Here is a 19358-nt window from a genome sequence, read left to right as displayed (position 1 = left end):
CGGGATCAGACTCCGCTCCAGGAGCTGCCGGTAATCAGCACATAAGTCAGTTGTTTGTTTTTTTTTCGTTTTTTTTTGCACTGATGCATCATCTGATTGTATAAACGGCTTTTATACAATCAGCTGATGTGTGATGTGATTCACATCCTGGAACCTGACACATCATCTGATCGCTTTGCCTTCCAGCAAACCGATCAGATGATATTGGATCCAGATTGGACGGCGTGGGACCCTTGACCCAGGATTACTGCGGAGGGGGGTTCTTCATTTCAATAAAGATGGAGTCACTAATTGTGTTGTGTTTTATTTATAATAAAAAATATTTTTCTGTGTGTTGTTTTTTTTTTATCTTTACTAGAAATTCATGGTGGCCATGTCTAATATTGGCGTGACACCATGAATTTCGGGCTTAGGGCCAGCTGATAATACACAGCTAGCCCTAGCCCCATTATTACCCAGCGAGCCACCCGTCACCAGGGCAGCTGGAAGAGTTGGATACAGCGCCAGAAGATGACGCTTCTATGAAAGCGCCATTTTCTGGGGTGGCTGCAGACTGCAATTCGCAGCGGGGGTGCCCAGAAAGCATGGGCACCCTGCACTGTGGATTCCAATCCCCAGCTGCCTAGTTGTACCTGGCTGGACTCAAAAATTGGGCGAAGCCCACGTCATTTTTTTTTTAATTCATGAAATTCATGAAATAAAAAAAAAAAGTGCTTCCCTATATTTTTGGTTCCCAGCCGGGTACAAATAGTCAGCTGGGGGTTGGGGGCAGCCCGTACCTGCCTGCTATACCTGGCTAGCATACAAAAATATGGCGAAGCCCACGTCATTTTTTTGGGGGGGGCAAAAAACTCCTGCATACAGTCCTGGATGGAGGATGCTGAGCCTTGTAGTTCTGCAGCTGCTGTCTGCTCTCCTGCATACACTATTGGATGGAGTATTCTGAGCCTTGTAGTTCTGCAGCTGTCTCCTCTCCTGCATACACTAGTGGAGAAAGAAGTGTGTCGCCAGGGGTTAAGGAGATACCCAGAACCGGGCCAAGGGGTTGCTTCTGGAAAGGGGATCACGGTGTCGTGACCCGGTCCGTGCTCCCTGGTTCCACAATAAAAAGGGGGGTTATGTTCGTGACGCCACCCGTGGAATGTGATCAGAGATGACCACCGCTGCTGCAGAACCTCCGGGGGTGATGGAAAGCAGCTTGAGATGGGACGGCTCCCCACGGGTAGAGCCTTTTCCCCGGGGCAGTGTGATAGTAGTCTATGGGGGGAGTGCAGGACACGAGCACAATAAACAGGCAGACTCACGGTTTTGCAGTTTCTTTGTCCTTTACTGATGATGGTATTCAGCAGAGTACTGTCCACGGAGTCTGTGAGGGGTTCAGGGTTTCTCCCACCCAGCCGGGTCGTTTTGGCTTCCTTGCCTGCACTGTGTGTCTGTGGCCCTGCTGCTGTGTGAACTATGCAGCTGGCTCTGCTCTGCTCTGCTCCTAGGTACCGACCTGACAGGCAACTCGAGTCCTTACTAGTATGTTCCTGAACTCTGCGTTTGTTGCTTGTGTCTGTGGTACAGGTGAAAGATCTGGAATCTTCACTTCTCTGGTGGTAACTGTGCAGTATGTAACCTGCAGTCTCGGATCCAGCATCCGTTCTGTGTGCTCCACTGGGATGAGCTCAGCAATGCTCTGTCTCCCAGGAATGTTCCTTTGTGTACTCTGTCTCCTTCCCTCAGACCCTCAGCTAGGCCTGGAATTGGTCAGTGGATCCTGAGGTGAGCTAAAGCCAGCTTCCAACCTGCAGATCCTTTCTCCTCAGTGCTCTGCACTCAACTTCCAAACTGAAACTACTGACCATTTCCTTCCCCCACCAGAATATACAGGGAAGCAGCTTGGTCTCCCCCTTCTGGCCAGGAGGTCTTGGTGTTGTGTGTGGGGAGTTAACCCTTTGTGTTGTTACTGTGGCAACCCTGGGGTGCCACATTCCCCCTTAGTGAAGAACAGTACTCCGGGACTGTGAAACAAACAAACAAGTTATCACAACAATTATATATATACAGAGTCTCAAAAGGAAAAAATACAAAAACCTTAAAGTTCAAAAGAGTCCAAAATGTCCAAGAATATGTAAGTGTTCATACAGGATAGTCTCTGTAGGTACTGGGCTTATTGGTCTTAACGTTGCAATTATATAAAACATTTAAACAACCAAACGCTTCTTACAGGTGTCTCTACTCTGGTCGTAAGTGCAGTAGGCCTCACGGCCCTCGGGCCACCAACAATGTGATCAAGTTGTAACTCTCCGTGCTGCCACCTTACACCACTCTTCTCTCACCTTTTCTGTACACTAAACTGTTACGGTTTCTCATATAAACATTATAACATATGTACATTTTATATGCAATTCCACATTAGTCTTTATATCTTACTGGTATCTGACCCTGAGTACTACGCTGTGACCTGCGTACTGCTGGTGTACTGGGTGTACTTAGCATAATGGTGTGAGTGGAAGTGTACCTATTTGGTGTTTCTGGTACTTGTGAGGATGGGGGGCTGACTGTAGGACTGGCAAGCTCACTGGGACCAGGAATCTGTTCTTCCTCTACGGTTTCAACTTCCAGTTCTTCTTGTCTTGGGACTTCTTGTGGTACGGGTTCTGATGGTGGTTCCACCACTTGAGGGAAGGCGATCATTGGGACTACTTCTGCTCCATAGTAATTTGGCCATGTTTTTGGGAAATCTCCTAAGACTGTATGGAATACATCTTCTTCCTTCTTGCCAGGTTGTACCTGTAAGGGTAAGGTGACGTCTGGTGTCTTCAGGGTTTCAGGACACGGTTTGAGTTGATCTCTTGACACGACAGCTGATGTCCTTACTTCATCCTTACTGATGAGACACACTTTGGGATTATCCATACTGGATGGTAAGACTGTATATGGGGTGGTTTCCCACTGATTATCCAATTTGTTCGTGCGTCGTTTCCTCTTGAGAACTTGGTCACCAGGTTGCAATGGGGTTGCTAGAGCATGTTGGTTGAAGTTTCTCTCTTGTCTTCCCCTAGCTTGTTGGAGACTTTTCTCTACGCACTCTTGTACTTGGCGATACTGCTGCTGACGTAGGGTATCCCAATTGGATTCTTGAACTTCCGCATCTGGCTTCAGAATTCCCATATCTAAATCAATTGGCAGTTTACCGGGCCTTGCACGCATGAGGTAAGCAGGAGTGCAGTTTGTAGAACTCACCGGGACATGATTGTACAAGTCCACCAAGTCTGGCAATTTCTCTGGCCATTGATTTCTTTCTGACTCTGGTAAGGTCTTCAACAGGTCAATCACAATATGGTTCATCTTCTCACATAAGCCATTTGTTTGGGGATGGTATGCTGTTGTGCGGATCTTTTTACAGCCATACATGTTGCAGAATTCTTGGAAGATCTGTGATTCGAAAGCTGGAGCTTGATCTGCAAGGACTTGTTCTGGGTAACCATGGGGTCTGCAAAAGTACGTCTGGAATGCTTTAGCTGCTGTTCTAGCTGTAAGGTCTTTCACGGGTACCACCACTAAGAAGCGTGAGTAATGGTCCACGATGGTTAAGGCATAGACATAGCCGGACCGGCTTGGTGACAACTTGACGTGGTCTAATGCGACTAGCTCGAGTGGTTGCTTGGTTACTATGGACTGGAGTGGAGCTCTCTGGTTCTGTTGATCCTTTCTTCTAAGGTTGCACGGTCCGCATTTTCTACACCAATCTTCAATTGATTTTCTCATGCCAACCCAGTAGAATCTTTCTCTTAAGAGCACTTCCAACTTTTTCCAACCAAAATGACCAGCACCGTCGTGGTAAGCTTCCAGAACCATCTTGACGTCTCTCTTGGGCACAATGATCTGCCAGACCAACTCATGTGTTTTTGGATTGGTGTGCCTTCTACAGAGCTTCCCTTGATACAGGAACAATTTACCTCTCTCTTTCCAGAGATGTTGTGTCTCAGCTGGGGCATTCTGATTAGGGTATGCACCTTGTTGTGTAAGCAGTTCTTTCACTAGCTTCACAGCTGGATCGCTGTCTTGTGTGTCAGCCCATCCGTGGTGTGCTAATGGGTTGAGAGTTGCCTGCTGTTGTTTTTGGTAGACACTCGGTTGATACTGTCCCACCTTAGGATGGTGAAAGGCCGGCAGCTCAATTTCTTCCAGTCCCTCCGGTTCCTCTTCCACGTCCCCCGAGGGTGGCATCCGGGATAAGGCATCTGCATTCCCATTCTTGTGGCCTGCCCTGTACTTGATGACAAAGTTGTAGTTTGACAGTCGGGCTATCCATCGCTGTTCCAGCGCACCTAGTTTTGCAGAGTCCAGGTGGGTCAACGGATTGTTGTCAGTAAAGATGGTAAATTCTGCAGCTGCCAGGTAGTGTTTGAAACGCTCTGTTACAGCCCAAACTACTGCCAGTAGTTCTAACTTGAAGGAGCTGTAATTCTCAGGGTTTCTTTCTGTAGGCCGGAGCTTCCTGCTTGCAAAGGCAATAACTTTCTCTTTGCCTTCCTGCTTTTGAGACAATACTGCTCCTAGTCCTACGTTACTGGCATCCGTGTACAAAATGAAGGGTTGATGGTAATCTGGATATGCCAGGATCTCTTCTCCTGTCAGTGCCCACTTCAACTTCTTAAAGGACTCTTCTCTCTCATCACTCCACTGGAAAGGAGGATTTCGGGCTGCAGACTTCTTTGACTGTCCTACCAGGATGTCTTGTAGGGGAGCTGCTAGCTTCGTGAACCCTTTTATAAATCTTCTATAGTAGCCCACCAGTCCCAGGAATTGCCTCACCTCTTTCACGCTGGTGGGTCTTGACCAATCTCTGATCACGGTAACTTTTTCAGGATCTGGTGCTACCCCTTCTGAGCTCACGACATGTCCCAGGTACTGTACCCTTGGCTTTAGAAGGTGACACTTGGATGGCTTGATTTTCATGCCATAGCCGGATAAGGCTTCAAACACTTCTGCCAGGTCTTGTAGATGCTGTTCATAGGTCTTGGAGTAGACTATGATGTCATCCAGGTACAGGAGGACAGTTTCAAAGTTCTTATGTCCTAGGCAGCACTCCATCAGTCGCTGGAAGGTTCCAGGTGCGTTGCAGAGTCCAAACGGCATACAATTGAACTCACAGAGGCCCATCGGCGTGGTGAATGCTGTCTTCTCCTTATCAGCCTCAGCCACAGGAACTTGCCAATACCCACTAGTCAGATCTAGGGTGGAAAAGTAAGTAGCGGATTTTAATGCAGCCAATGACTCTTCTATCCTAGGTAATGGGTATGCATCCTTGTGTGTAATGCGGTTGATCCGTCTGTAGTCTACACACATCCTCATGGTCCCATCTTTTTTCTTAACTAGCACTAGTGGGGCTGCCCAGGGGCTACAACTGTCTCTTATTACCCCTGCTTCTTTCATTTCTTTGAGCATGTCTTTGGCGCATTGGTAGTGAGCCGGTGGTACTGGTCTATTCCTCTCCTTTATGGGTGGATGGTTACCTGTGGGTATAGTGTGCTCTACCCCTTTGATCTGCCCAAAGTCTAATGGGTGTTTGCTGAATATTTGTTCATATTCTTTCACTACCCTGTATACTCCATGCTTTTGATGGGAGGGTGTAGAATCGGTGCCTACATGTAGCTTTTGGCACCAATCCTCCAGCTTTCCCTCTGAGCCATTGTCTTCCGCCTGACTTGACGGCTTCAAGGGCTCAACGGTGGTGATGGCGTTGTTATCAACCGTATATAGCTTAGCCATGGTAGCATACTTAGGTAGGGTGACCTCATCTTCCCCACAATTTAGAAGGCGTATTGGCACTCTCCCCCTGTGTACCTCAACTATTCCTCTGGCCGTCAGTACAGTGGGCCTACTGTCTGAGTACACGGGTTCTACCAGGGCCTGATAGTCTCGCCCTCTGATGCCTATTGCGGCTCTACACCAGACCAACATTTCTGTTTTGGGAGGAATTACAATAGGTATTGGGTCACTTACCCTTGCACTGCCAATTTCACCTCCTGACATTTCTACCTGCTGCTTCAGCATCAAGGCTTTAATTTCCTTCTGCAGGAGTCTCTGTTGCCCGGGTTTGGCAGTCTCGACGATCTGCTGCAAGACAGTAATTACCTCTGCAAAACAATTTTCAATTACATTCATTCCTAGCAGCATAGTTGGTTCACGTTCTCGTCGGTCAACATCAACAATGATAATACCCTGATTCTGCAATTCTACTCTCCCAATCTTAATGGTCATTTCTCTGAAACCAACCTGTGGTACTAATTCACCATTGCTAGCCCATATATTCAATGCAACATTAGATGGACCACTGCTAACGTCTGAATCAGCCCAGTACCTCTTATAAAGGACATGCGGAATTGATGTTATTTGGGAACCAGTGTCCAGCAAGGCGTTGAGCGGAATGCCATCCAGCACGATGGGGATGACTGGACGTCCCCCCACATACTTGTCGTGCCAGGGTGAAGGACCTTGAGAGTTCATTCCTGAGGAGCGGCCCGCCTCCCCAGGGGATCCCCATTTAAAGCACATTCACGGGCAAAGTGACCTGGCTCATTGCAACGGCGGCAAATGGGCTGTCCATCCGGCTGGTAGCGGTCGCTGGGTCGTCCTCTCGTCGCTTGGTATCTCCTAGGCCTCATCCACGGGACATCCTCCTTGCTGGTCGCCAGCTCAATCTTGGGTGCAGACTTGGATCCACGCAGCTCCTGGACGATTCTAGCCATGGAAGCAACAGTGTCTGTAAGGGCTTCAAGCTTTTGATGTAGAGCCTCATTAGTGATCGGCTCCAGGTGGTTAGCAACAGCCGCTGACATGGCCGATGTCACCGGCACCACTGGCTGCTGGGGTGCCACTGTAAGGTGTTGAACAGAGTCTATATCCTGCGGCTCCTCCACCTGCTGGAGGCGGATGGCTCTATCCTTTAGCTGGGCAAATGTTAGTCCTGGATCCTGGATCACCATCATGCTCAGTTGTCCCCGGTGGGAAGGGGATGAGAGTCCATCCAGGAATTGGTCTATCAGCAGCTTATCTGCTCCAGGGGCTAAGGCAGGTTCTGCTAATTTAAGTGCTCTGAGCGCCTCCTGCAAGTTTAAGGCAAAGTCTCTTGCGCTCTCTCTAGGTTTTTGCTTGCATCCAAAGAACCTCATTTTAGCCCGGCTGCCAGCAGTGGATTCAAAAGCTGCTTTTAGTCCAGCTATTATATGCTCTACAGTGTCCTTTGCATCGTCCGGCCAGGATGTAGCCTCCCGCTGGGCATTGCCGGTTAACTGTCCCATAAGCATACCAACACGCTGAGCTTCTGTCAGGGGGTACATGCTGTAGTAGATTTTTAGCTTTCCGATAAAGTCATTAAGTGTGTTGGGCTCGCCTGAGTACTGTGGCAGCCACACTGCACCCGGTGTGTACGGCATCAGGAACGGCATGATAGGTGCCGCTGCACCGCCGGGTACAACAGCGTCTCCCTGCTGCGACATCTTTGCGCCCCCTTAGTTAATTTCACCAGTCTTCTTGACAGCAAGCCTGGGACACTTTTCTGCGTTTTCGTTCGGGTCGCAGCACCGAGCGCACCTCCTCTGCAAGCGGTGGGCGGAGTCTTAGTCTAGGCGCGCTGTTCTCCCGCGCGTAGCAGCTAATGGCGCGATTAAAGATGGCGCCTGGAAAATTTTACCAATGATGTTTTTGGATTTTTCCAGGTATCTTTGCAAAGTTTAAAGTCCGTTCTTTGTTGCAACAATTCACAGTGCAAGTCTTTTATGCGATGCAATAAGTCTTTACAGGCACACGTCACCCGGGTTGCAGCCGGGTCCAGTCCGCATCCTGTTCGTGACGCCAAAGTTGTGTCGCCAGGGGTTAAGGAGATACCCAGAACCGGGCCAAGGGGTTGCTTCTGGAAAGGGGATCACGGTGTCGTGACCCGGTCCGTGCTCCCTGGTTCCACAATAAAAAGGGGGGTTATGTTCGTGACGCCACCCGTGGAATGTGATCAGAGATGACCACCGCTGCTGCAGAACCTCCGGGGGTGATGGAAAGCAGCTTGAGATGGGACGGCTCCCCACGGGTAGAGCCTTTTCCCCGGGGCAGTGTGATAGTAGTCTATGGGGGGAGTGCAGGACACGAGCACAATAAACAGGCAGACTCACGGTTTTGCAGTTTCTTTGTCCTTTACTGATGATGGTATTCAGCAGAGTACTGTCCACGGAGTCTGTGAGGGGTTCAGGGTTTCTCCCACCCAGCCGGGTCGTTTTGGCTTCCTTGCCTGCACTGTGTGTCTGTGGCCCTGCTGCTGTGTGAACTATGCAGCTGGCTCTGCTCTGCTCTGCTCCTAGGTACCGACCTGACAGGCAACTCAAGTCCTTACTAGTATGTTCCTGAACTCTGCGTTTGTTGCTTGTGTCTGTGGTACAGGTGAAAGATCTGGAATCTTCACTTCTCTGGTGGTAACTGTGCAGTATGTAACCTGCAGTCTCGGATCCAGCATCCGTTCTGTGTGCTCCACTGGGATGAGCTCAGCAATGCTCTGTCTCCCAGGAATGTTCCTTTGTGTACTCTGTCTCCTTCCCTCAGACCCTCAGCTAGGCCTGGAATTGGTCAGTGGATCCTGAGGTGAGCTAAAGCCAGCTTCCAACCTGCAGATCCTTTCTCCTCAGTGCTCTGCACTCAACTTCCAAACTGAAACTACTGACCATTTCCTTCCCCCACCAGAATATACAGGGAAGCAGCTTGGTCTCCCCCTTCTGGCCAGGAGGTCTTGGTGTTGTGTGTGGGGAGTTAACCCTTTGTGTTGTTACTGTGGCAACCCTGGGGTGCCACAGAAGAACATATTGAAGAAGGAAATTACATCAGACCTTTTTTTTTTGTTCACTGATAAAAAAACGCATAAAGACGCAGTGAGCAAAAACGCAGCAAAAAACACACCAAATCGCGGCAAAAACGCGGGCGTTTTCGCCACGTTTTTTGATGCAGGTGCATTTAGGGTGCGGTTTTTGCCGCAAAAAACGCACAAAAACGCAGCGTCAAAAAAACGCAGTGTGTGAACCTAGCCTTAGTTGTAGTTTCCGTGCAGCTCCTCTTGAGGCCAGAATCACACTTGCTAGTGCCTCGCGTGTAACTCGCGCGAGTCTCTCATGGTAGAACCCGGCTTGACAGGAGCGGGTCGGTTGCATGTATCTCTATGCAGCTCAGACGCTCCTGTATGCATAGTGTGCGGCCATGCCGGGTTCTGCCATGAGAGACTCGCGCGAGTTACACGCGAGACACTAGCAAGTGTGATTCTGGCCTAACACCTCCAGATTTGGATTGTAGGTGATTACAAGAGGTACCTGGTTGTTTTCTTCTTTAGTTTTAAGGGTACTTTACACACTGCGACATCGCTAGCGATCTCATTAGCGATGTGAAATTCTAGAGCGCAAGTGTGATCTTTCGTTAAATAACCTATGTGCGATCCCGAAAGATCGCACTTGCGATCTAGAATATCACATCGCTAAAGAGATTGCTAGCGATGTCGCAGTGTGTAAAGTACCCTTTATAATGTAGGAGATGGTTTCTTGATATTCTGGTGGCTCTTGTAATCTGGTTTTCAATTGTTCTTGGGTAGTAGCCTTCTCAGGCCCTCAAGGTGATTGTCTCTATCTGCAGTGTTGGAACATATCCGATTGTATCTGATGGCCTGACTGTACCCTATAGAGTTTTTTTTTATGTGTTTTGGATGAAAACTGTCCCATTTTAGGTATGTTGGACGGTCAAGTGGCTTCTTGTACAGGGATGTCTCTATTTCATTGTTCCGTAGTTTAATGATGGTGTCCAAAAAGTTGATTTCAGTGCAGGAGTAGCTAAGTGTTAATGTCGCGGGCGGAGGAGGGGACGCTGCGCTCTCCCACTGCTCAGGTCCGGCTGCTGCTGCTGCTACTGCTCGGTGGTGGCTCGAGCGGTGGGCCGGATCCCGGGGACTCAAGCGGCGTTCCTCGCATGTGAGTGAAAAGGGGGTTTGATTGTGGGGATTTGATATTGTCCGTGACGCCACCCACGGTTGTGGTGAGGTGATGACACCACTGCTGCTGTGGACGGGGATCCCGGGAGCGATGACAGGGAGCAGCCTGGATGTTAGTTCTCCCCTCCGTGGGTAGGGGGCTGGTTGTCCCGGGGCCCGGTGATGGAGTAGGTAGGGATGGATGGCAGGCGGGTTAAGGGGCCTGGCGAGGTGCAGGGTCGCGGGGGCAGCGCTGTGCCGCACGGCACGGTGGTACTCACTCAGCCAATGATGTACACAAAAGTCTCCGGTAAAACAGACGGCTGGATGGACGGGTCCCACAAGCGGCTGCGGTGTTTCTCCTCCCGGCAGGTTGATGGTGACTGCCTTTCCCTGCACCTGTTTAGTGTAATCGGTTCCGATGGGTTCCCACCGGTAACCCGCTCCCCAGCTTGAAGGTTGCTGAAGGAGCCCCTTTTGCCCGCAGGCTCTGGCCCTGGGAACTTTAGCCTTGGCGGTGACTGTGTTTCCCTCTAACGGTTGGACTGTTGCCTTCTGTCGGGACTTGGCTGCTGGGAAACCCAGGAGGTTCCCTTCGCTAACGGATTTGTCAAATTGCACGGCGACTCCTAGCCTTGCCGGGGTCCGCAAGCCCCTGCCGGATGGTGCTGGCTTCTCTTTGCGTACCGGTCCGGTACCGCCGGGCCACCGCCCGTCCACGGTCCTTACGATTAGCTCCGATAGGCCTCTCCTGCAGATGGTCACCACCGTCTGCCAACCTTGCTGTTCCGTCCGGGCCACACACCCAGACCAACTTCAGTCTGCTCAACTACCACTTCACTCTAGCCCTGCCTGAGCGTAACTGAACCTTTTCCTGCCACCAGGACTGTGAACTCCTCGGCGGGCGGGGACCAACCGCCTGGCCCCACCCCCTGGTGTGAACATCAGCCCCTGGAGGAAGGCAACAAGGGTTTTTGTCTGACTTCGGTGTGTCTGACCAGGAGTGTGGGGTGTGTTAGTGTTGTTACCTGTGGCCCCTGGCTTGTCCAGGGCGCCACATTCCCCCTTAGTAAAATGCAGACCGTCCGCGGGCTGCCCGTCCATCACCGGTTTTATTTTCACAAACTGAAAAAGATAAACGGTAAACATATTACAAGTATAATAACATTTTCCCACATCGGGAGGTTTATTCACTTAAACGTTGCTAACGGTAACGGCTTCCGCTCTCTCCCACCCAAGCAACCTGGCCCTGATGCTGCCCCTAAGCAAATGGGCAGCACCCCTTGACCCCAGTCCAGCACAAGTTACTCGAGCGGGTTCTGTCCTTTCAGGGGACCCACGTCCATGGGGAACCCCTGAAATCTCCCGGAGGATCGCCACCGGTTGCGGTAGTGGCTGGGCCCCAGCCTCCTCTGCTGCGGGCCCTTCCTCCAATCTGCCTCTCTGGAGGCGGTAACGGTAAGCCATAAAAATATAAAACATATTTACATGCCACTAGTTTGTGGTTGCCCTGCCAGTTCTCCGGCTTGTCCGTAATAGTCTCTACGCGGTGGTTTGTAAGGGGGTCCCAACGGGGACCAGTTGCCGGCAACGACCGGTTCCAATCAGAGTTTCAAATCAGGTAACATATTCAGTTATCATTCACTTATCATTCATTAAAACTTCTACAACGGTACTGTCAACACACACAGAGTTCTTGTGGTCCCAACGGGGACAACTTTCAGGCGGAGGACCGCTGACGCTCTTTCTCACATAAATGCGGGCATGCACATCCGCAACTCCTGCTCAGGAGCCAGGCCCACCTGGGTGCCCTCGGCGCCGGCTACGACCGGCCTCTCATACTGCCGTGGGCCCCACCGATCAGTGGCCTGCTCTGGGTCAGCCTGTGTGGGGGACGGGCCCAGCTGGAGTCCCTCCGTGCCAGCTACGACCGGCACCTTCAGCAATGAGGGACCCCGCTGTGACGTGGCCTGCTCTGCCGCTTGGCAGCTACATCCCCACCGTGCCTCAGCCGAGGCCGGAAGTCTGGGAGCGGTCAACGTGTCTTGTGGTGCTAGCTTCTGGGCGAGGACCGCCTTCGTTGCGGCCGGGCGGACTGCCGGAGCCGTCGTCATCTCCGTCGCGGCCATGCTCAGGGCCGGAGGGGACGTTGTTCGCGGTGCTGGGGCGATGGTGACGGCAAGGCCGGAGGGCCCAGTAACTGGTACGTAGATGGAACGGGCTCCGCTGCCCCAGACTGAGGCAGCGGGTTGGTCGGGTCGTTGGCTGCGGACACGGGCGACGAGGGAGACGGTGTGGTGGACGGGAGCAGGCCGGGCCCCTCAGCCGCAGTGGCCGTTCCCTGTGGGACATAGGGGCGTGGGTCGCTTACCCGCTCCTCCAGGATTATCTCCACTTCGCGCCGCCCATACAACTGCAGCCAGGCCCTTCATCCCTGACGTCCACTTCGCCAGCATGAAGTGGACCTGGGCCTGGGTCTTCCGACACATCCTGCCGCGTTGGGGTCCAGGAACGGGTTTCTGCAGAGTCCTGGCGTCCCTGCACTCCACAGCTTCAGCTACATGCGGCCGGCCGCCATTCCGTGCCCACTTAGTCTCTTTCCGGCTCCTCCTCGACAGGGGCGGGGTTTTGGCCACTCCAGTCCAATTTTTCGCGCCCAAGATGGCGGCTTCTCAAGTTTTTCGGCCGGACACCTCCGGCGGTCACAAGGCGCACCTCTACCGAACGGCAGAGCGGTAAGATCCTGTTCGTGACGCCAAGTTGTCGCAGGCGGAGGAGGGGACGCTGCGCTCTCCCACTGCTCGGGTCCGGCTGCTGCTGCTGCTACTGCTCGGTGGTGGCTCGAGCGGTGGACCGGATCCCGGGGACTCGAGCGGCATTCCTCGCCCACGAGTGAAAAGGGGGTTTGATTGTGGGGATTTGATATTGTCCGTGATGCCACCCACGGTTGTGGTGAGGTTGTGACACCACCGCTGCTCTGGACGGGGATCCCGGGAGCGATGACAGGGAGCAGCCTGGATGTTAGTTCTCCCCTCCGTGGGTAGGGGGCTGGTTGTCCCGGGGCCCGGTGATTGAGTAGGTAGGGATGGATGGCAGGCGGGTTACGGGGCCTGGCGAGGTGCAGGGTCGCAGGGGCAGCGCTGTGCCGCACGGCACGGGGGTACTCACTCAGCCAATGATGTACACAAAAGTCTCCGGTAAAACAGACGGCTGGATGGACGGGTCCCACAGGTGGCTGCGGTGTTTCTCCTCCCGGCAGGTTGATGGTGACTGCCTTTCCCTGCACCTGTGTAGTGTAATCGGTTCCGATGGGTTCCCACCGGTAACCCGCTCCCCAGCTTTAAGGTTGCTGAAGGAGCCCCTTTTGCCCGCAGGCTCTGGCCCTGGGAACTTTAGCCTTGGCGGTGACTGTGTTTCCCTCTAACGGTTGGACTGTTGCCTTCTGTCGGGACTTGGCTGCTGGGAAACCCAGGAGGTTCCCTTCGCTAACGGATTTGGCAAATTGCACGGCGACGCCTAGCCTTGCCGGGGTCCGCAAGCCCCTGCCGGATGGTGCTGGCTTCTCTTTGCATACCGGTCCGGTACCGCCAGGCCACCGCCCGTCCACGGTCCTTACGATTAGCTCCGATAGGCCTCTCCTGCAGATGGTCACCACCGTCTGCCAACCTTGCTGTTCCGTCCGGGCCACACACCCGGACCAACTTCAGTCTGCTCAACTACCACTTCACTCTAGCTCTGCCCGAGCTTAACTGAACCTTTTCCCGCCTCCAGGACTGTGAACTCCTCGGTGGGCGGGGACCAACCGCCTGGCCCCATCCCCTGGTGTGAACATCAGCCCCTGGAGGAAGGCAACAAGGGTTTTTGTCTGACTTCGGTGTGCCTGACCGGAAGTGTGGGGTGTGTTAGTGTTGTTACCTGTGGCCCCTGGCTTGTCCAGGGCGCCACATTAACTAGCCCAATCAGAGGACAATAAAACTTTCACACTACTTATCTATGAACTGCTGCAATATTTACGGCCACAACAGTTTGTCCTATTGCATACTGATCGTTTTGCTTCACGTAACGGGTCTTATTTACTGCTCCATTCTATGTCCTGTTGTGTATAAATATGTGACTCTTCAGATATTGTTATAGTGAGCCTGATGAAGAGACCTGAGTAGTCTGGAAAGCTGCTATTATTACCATCTTTTCAGTTATCCATTAAAAGGTATCAACCACTGAGGTCTCTCAGTTATTTTAAACATTTTTTTTTATATCTACTGGCTAACACGGAACAAAGATATATTTTACTTGTATCAAGATGGAAATAGTAAATTGTAATATGAGCATGTTTATTATTGTATTATAGAGAAGTTACAGACATTGTTCAGACATGGAGATTGTGCGCTGAAAGGGGTACTTTGCACACTACGACATCGCAAGCCGATGGCAGCGATGCCGAGCGCAATAGTCCCCGCCCCCGTCGCAGCTGCGATATCTTGTGATAGCTGCCGTAGCAAACATTATCGCTATCACAGCTTCACATGCACTTACCTGCTCTGCGACGTCGCTCTGGCCGGCGAACCGCCTTCTTTCTAAGGGGACAGGTCGTGCGGTCTCACAGTGATGTCACACGGCAGGCGGCCAATAGAAGCAGAGGGGCGGAGATGAGCGGGACGTAAACATCCCGCCCACCTCCGTTCTTCCGCATAGCCGGCGTGAGCCGCGGGACGCAGGTAAGGAGATGTTCCTCGCTCCTGCGGCTTCTCACACAGTGATGTGTGCTGCCGCAGGAACGAGGAACAACATCGTACCTGACACTGCTGCGACATTATGGAAATGACCGACACTACACCGATGATACGATTTCGACGCTTTTGCGCTCGTTAATCGTATCAAAAATGATTTACAAACTCCGATATCGACAGCGTCGCCGGATGTGCATCACTTTCGATTTGACCCCACCGACATCGCAGCTGCGATGTCGTAGTGTGCAAAGTACCCCTAACTGTAATGAATGGCAGATCACTGAGATTGGGAGTTAGGAAGAAGAGGGAAGAGGAATGTTGGATATTTTGGGGGGGAGGGTTGCAATACTCTTGTCCATATAGTGAATATATAACAATGTGAAATGTTCAATGCACATGAAATATTGCATTTAATTTTTAGAAAACAGACGTCTATTTGTAACTGTATATAATTCTAATATAACTTCTAATGTTGTTTCCCTTTCTTCTTTACTTTTTTGCCTTTACGTTGTCTCTGTTGTGTTTTCTTGTTCAGTTTGCCATTAGTGATGGGCAATCCTGATCTGTAAAGATTGGGAATCGTACCGATCACATAGTCATCGTGTACATGATCCTGATCACGAGCTTTCCTGGGAAGCTCATGTTACAGATCGGGTCAAATCACCTTTTTAAAAAACATTATGATCATACTTACACGTCCCAGACCGCTTCTGCATCCACGTCCAATCATTGCTGTGCCCTCCAGGTAACCACCAGTGACTAAAGGACCTTCCGAGACATCATAACCATGTGACCAGTCAGGTGTGAATGTTGTATTACCTCATTGGCTACAGACTGGACTGGGAGGGCACAGCAATGATTGGACTCGGAAGCAGAAACGGACGGGAGACAAAGTCTGCGGGACGCGTCATGGGACCTGTAAGTATAATGACAATGTTTATTAATTACTATATTCTTTATTTTACAGCCTCCCCATCACATGACCGTAGTCCAAGATCAGTGATCGGACACAAGACCGTGTTATCTTGATCCCAATCTTTACAAAACGATCGGGCGAGGTTCCCCGATCCCAATCATAGGGGGGATCACCCATCACTATTTGCCATATACAGTGCTGCTCACCATTATTGGCACCTTTTCATTTTTTTCAGACTGTACAATATCTTCAGAAATAAATGGAAATGCACCAAAATTATTTCCTCAGGATTTTTAATTAGTGGTCCAAAATACAACAATAAAACCTTGTTTGTCACTTACATGCTGCAATTTCAAAGAAGAAACAGAATAAACAGCATGTGCAGCAATAAAGGCCCCTAATAAATACTTGGTTACACCCCTAATACATACATTATTGTACACCCTTTGGCATTGATGAGCCTCCAAACACTTCTTGTAGCCATCTACAGTGCCTTGCGAAAGTTTTTGGCTCCCTTGAATTTTTCAACCTTTTCCAAATTGTCACTCCCGGAAAGGAGACAAACTCTAGCGCCACCTATTGGAAATAGCAATCCTAAAAGTCAAAAGTGGCCTTTTAACAAGCCTTTTCATATGACCTAGGATATATGCCAGATCAGAATCCCATTTGCAGACACGATGTTTCAGGGTGATTGCCCCTCGTCAGTGCAAAGTGTGGGTAACTCACATTTCAGGCTTCAAACATAAAAGATAAACATTTTAATGTTATGGTGAAGATTCAACAAGTGGGACACAATTGTGAAGTTGAACGAAATTTATTGCTTATTTTAAACTTTTTTAAAAAAATAAATAAAGAAAAATTGGGGCGTGCAATATTATTCGTCACCTTTAAGTTAATACTTTGTAGCGCCACCTTTTGCTGTGATTACAGCACAAGTCACTTGGGGTATGTGTCTATCAGTTTTGCACATCGAGAGACTGAAATTCTTGCCCATTCTTCCTTTGTAAACAGCTGGAGTTGAGTGAGGTTGGATGGAGTGTGTTTGTGAACAGCAGTTTTCAGCTCTTTCCTCAGATTCTTGATTGGATTCAGGTCTGAACTTTGACTTGGCTATTCTAACACCTGGATACGTTTATTTGTGAACCATTCCATTGTAGATTTTGCTTTATGTTTGGGATCATTGTCGTGTTGGAAGACAAATTTCCGTCCCAGTCTCAGGTCTTTGCAGACTCCAGCAGGTTTTCTTCAAGAATGGTCCTGTATTTGGCGCCATCCATCTTCCCATCAATTTTAACCATCTTCCCTGTCCCTGCTGAAGAAAAGCAGGCCCAAACCATGATGCTGCCACCACCATGTTTGACAGTGGGGATGGGGTGTTCAGGGTGATGAGCTGTGTTGCTTTTACGCCAAACATATCGTTTGGCATTGTGCCCAAACAGTTTGATTTTGGTTTCATCTGACCAGAACACCTTCTTCCACATGTTTGATGTGTCTCCCAGGTGCCTTGCGGCAAATTTTAAATGACACTTTTTATGGATATCTTTGAGAAATGACTTTGCCACTCTTCCATAAAGGCCAGATTTGTGTAGTGTACGACTGATTGTTGTCCTATGGACAGACTCTCCCACCTTAGCTCTAGATCTCTGCAGTTCATCCTGAGCGATCATGGGCCTCTTGGCTGCATCTCTGATCAGTCTTCTCCTTGTTTGAGATGAAAGCTTGAATGGACGGCCAGGTCTTGGTAGACTTGCAGTGGTATGATATTCCTTCCATTTCAAGATGATCGCTTGCACTGTGCTCCTTGGGATGTTTAAAGTTTTGGAAATCTTTTTGTAACCAAATCCAGCTTTAAACTTCTTCACAACAGTATCACAGACCTACCTGTTGTGTTCCTTGGTCTTCATGATGCTCTCTGCGCTTTAAACAAAACACTGAGACTATCACAGAGCAGGTGCATTTATACGGAGACTTGATTACACACAGGGACTTATATTTATCATCATCAGTCATTTGGGACAACATTGGATAATTAGTTGTCAAAAAACTATAATTTTCAAGAAAAACATTTCTCACCTTCTAGGTATGATAATGGCTTCAACCCTTGTGAGTTTTGTGATGTTTAAAATGATGCCATTTGTGTGTAAAACATTACCCTCATTCTGACCACAAAGGTTTCTCCCCTGTGTGAATTCTCTGGTGAGTAACAAGATGTGATTTTTGGTTAAAATATTTTCCACATTCAGAACATGAATATAACTTCTCCCCTGTGTGATTTCTCTGGAACACAGACTCTGAAGAAAATATTTACTCCCCTGTGTGAATTCTTCTGTGTTTAATAAAACCTGATTGATCTGCAAAACATTTCCCACATTCTGAACATGTAAAAGGCTTCTCCCCTGTGTGAATTCTCTGGTGTATAACAAGATGTGATTTTTTGTTAAAACATTTTCTACATTCAGAACATGAATATGGCTTTTCCCCTGTGTGAATTATCTGATGTGTAACACAAGCTAATTTACGTGCAAAACATATCCCACATTCTGAACATGAAAAAGGCTTCTCCCCTGTGTGAGTTCTCCGATGTGTAACAAGATGTGATTTTTGGTTAAAACATTTTCCACATTCAGAACAAGAATATGGATTCTCCCCTGTGTGATTGCTCTGGAACATAGACTCTGAAGAAAATATTTTCTCCCCTTTGTGAATTCTTTTGTGTTTAGTAAAACTTGATGAATCTGCAAAACATTTCCCACATTCTGAACATGTAAAAGGCTTCTCCCCTGTGTGAATTCTCTGGTGTGTAACAAGATATGATTTTCTGTTAAAACATTTTCCACATTCAGAACATGAATATGGCTTCTCCCCTGTGTGAATTCTCTGATGTGTAACAAGATGTGATTTACATGCAAAAGATACCCAACATTCTGAACATGTAAAAGGTTTCAACCCTGTGTGAATTCTCTGGTGTGTAACAAGATGTGATTTTTGGTTAAAACATTTTCCACATTCAGAACATGAATATGGCTTCTCCCCTGTGTCAGTTCTCTGGAACATAACAGACTCTGAAGAAAGTCTTTTTTCCCCTGTGTGAATTTGATGGATTTTTCCATATCCTGAAGTTGAGAACGGCTTCTCCTCTGTAAGAGCACTTTGATTTTTAATGCCTCTTTTGTGACTTTTATTTTTCTTAATAGTCTGTGATAAATTAGAAGATTGGACTTTTTTAAAAGAATTAGATGATAGATCTTTGCTGTGAAGAGATGATGCTATATCTGGAATAGAGGCATTCACTTCAGTTATATCTTGTGTGATATCAAAGTCATCTGATTTAAAAATTGAAGATGTCAGTTGTGCCTCTAATCTCCTGGTAGATTCATCTGCCAAGAATAAAAAATAATTTTTAATAATATATACAAATGTAAGGATATCATTTATAAGATAGCTTGAAACTTGTTACAGACATCACTGCATACTTACCTTCCCGGCCGCCCCACGGTGTCTTCCATGGCTTCTATCCCTGCTGTCTCCCAGGACCTGCGCATGCCATGCAGATCTCCTTTGAGTGTGCTTAAGGCATCCGTGCACCTATTCTTAAAGGTCCAGCGTACCCTAACTAGGAAGTGCCTCTCAACTTATGGCTAAGAGGCACTAGGTATTTAATGTATCCTCCCCCTATGGGAAGTGCCTAGGCAACATGGTCAGATCCTTAGAGAAGTGTTTCTAGCTCTCA

General features: G+C 49.2%; 1 protein-coding gene across 1 annotated transcript in view; it reads right to left on the bottom strand.

Annotated features, from left to right (window-relative positions):
- LOC142259295 (uncharacterized) overlaps positions 1–19358 on the bottom strand; it is a 145108-nt gene that overhangs the window by 112817 nt on the left and 12933 nt on the right. Inside the window, 1 exon segment of the mRNA XM_075331769.1 lies at positions 17793–19005. Within this exon segment, the coding sequence (XP_075187884.1) occupies positions 17793–18682 (890 nt within the window). The 5' untranslated portion in view covers positions 18683–19005.

The sequence above is a fragment of the Anomaloglossus baeobatrachus genome (genome assembly GCF_048569485.1).
Source record: "Anomaloglossus baeobatrachus isolate aAnoBae1 chromosome 5 unlocalized genomic scaffold, aAnoBae1.hap1 SUPER_5_unloc_6, whole genome shotgun sequence".
Taxonomy (NCBI): Eukaryota; Metazoa; Chordata; class Amphibia; order Anura; family Aromobatidae; genus Anomaloglossus; species Anomaloglossus baeobatrachus.
This window is presented reverse-complemented; position numbering and strand designations above follow the sequence as displayed.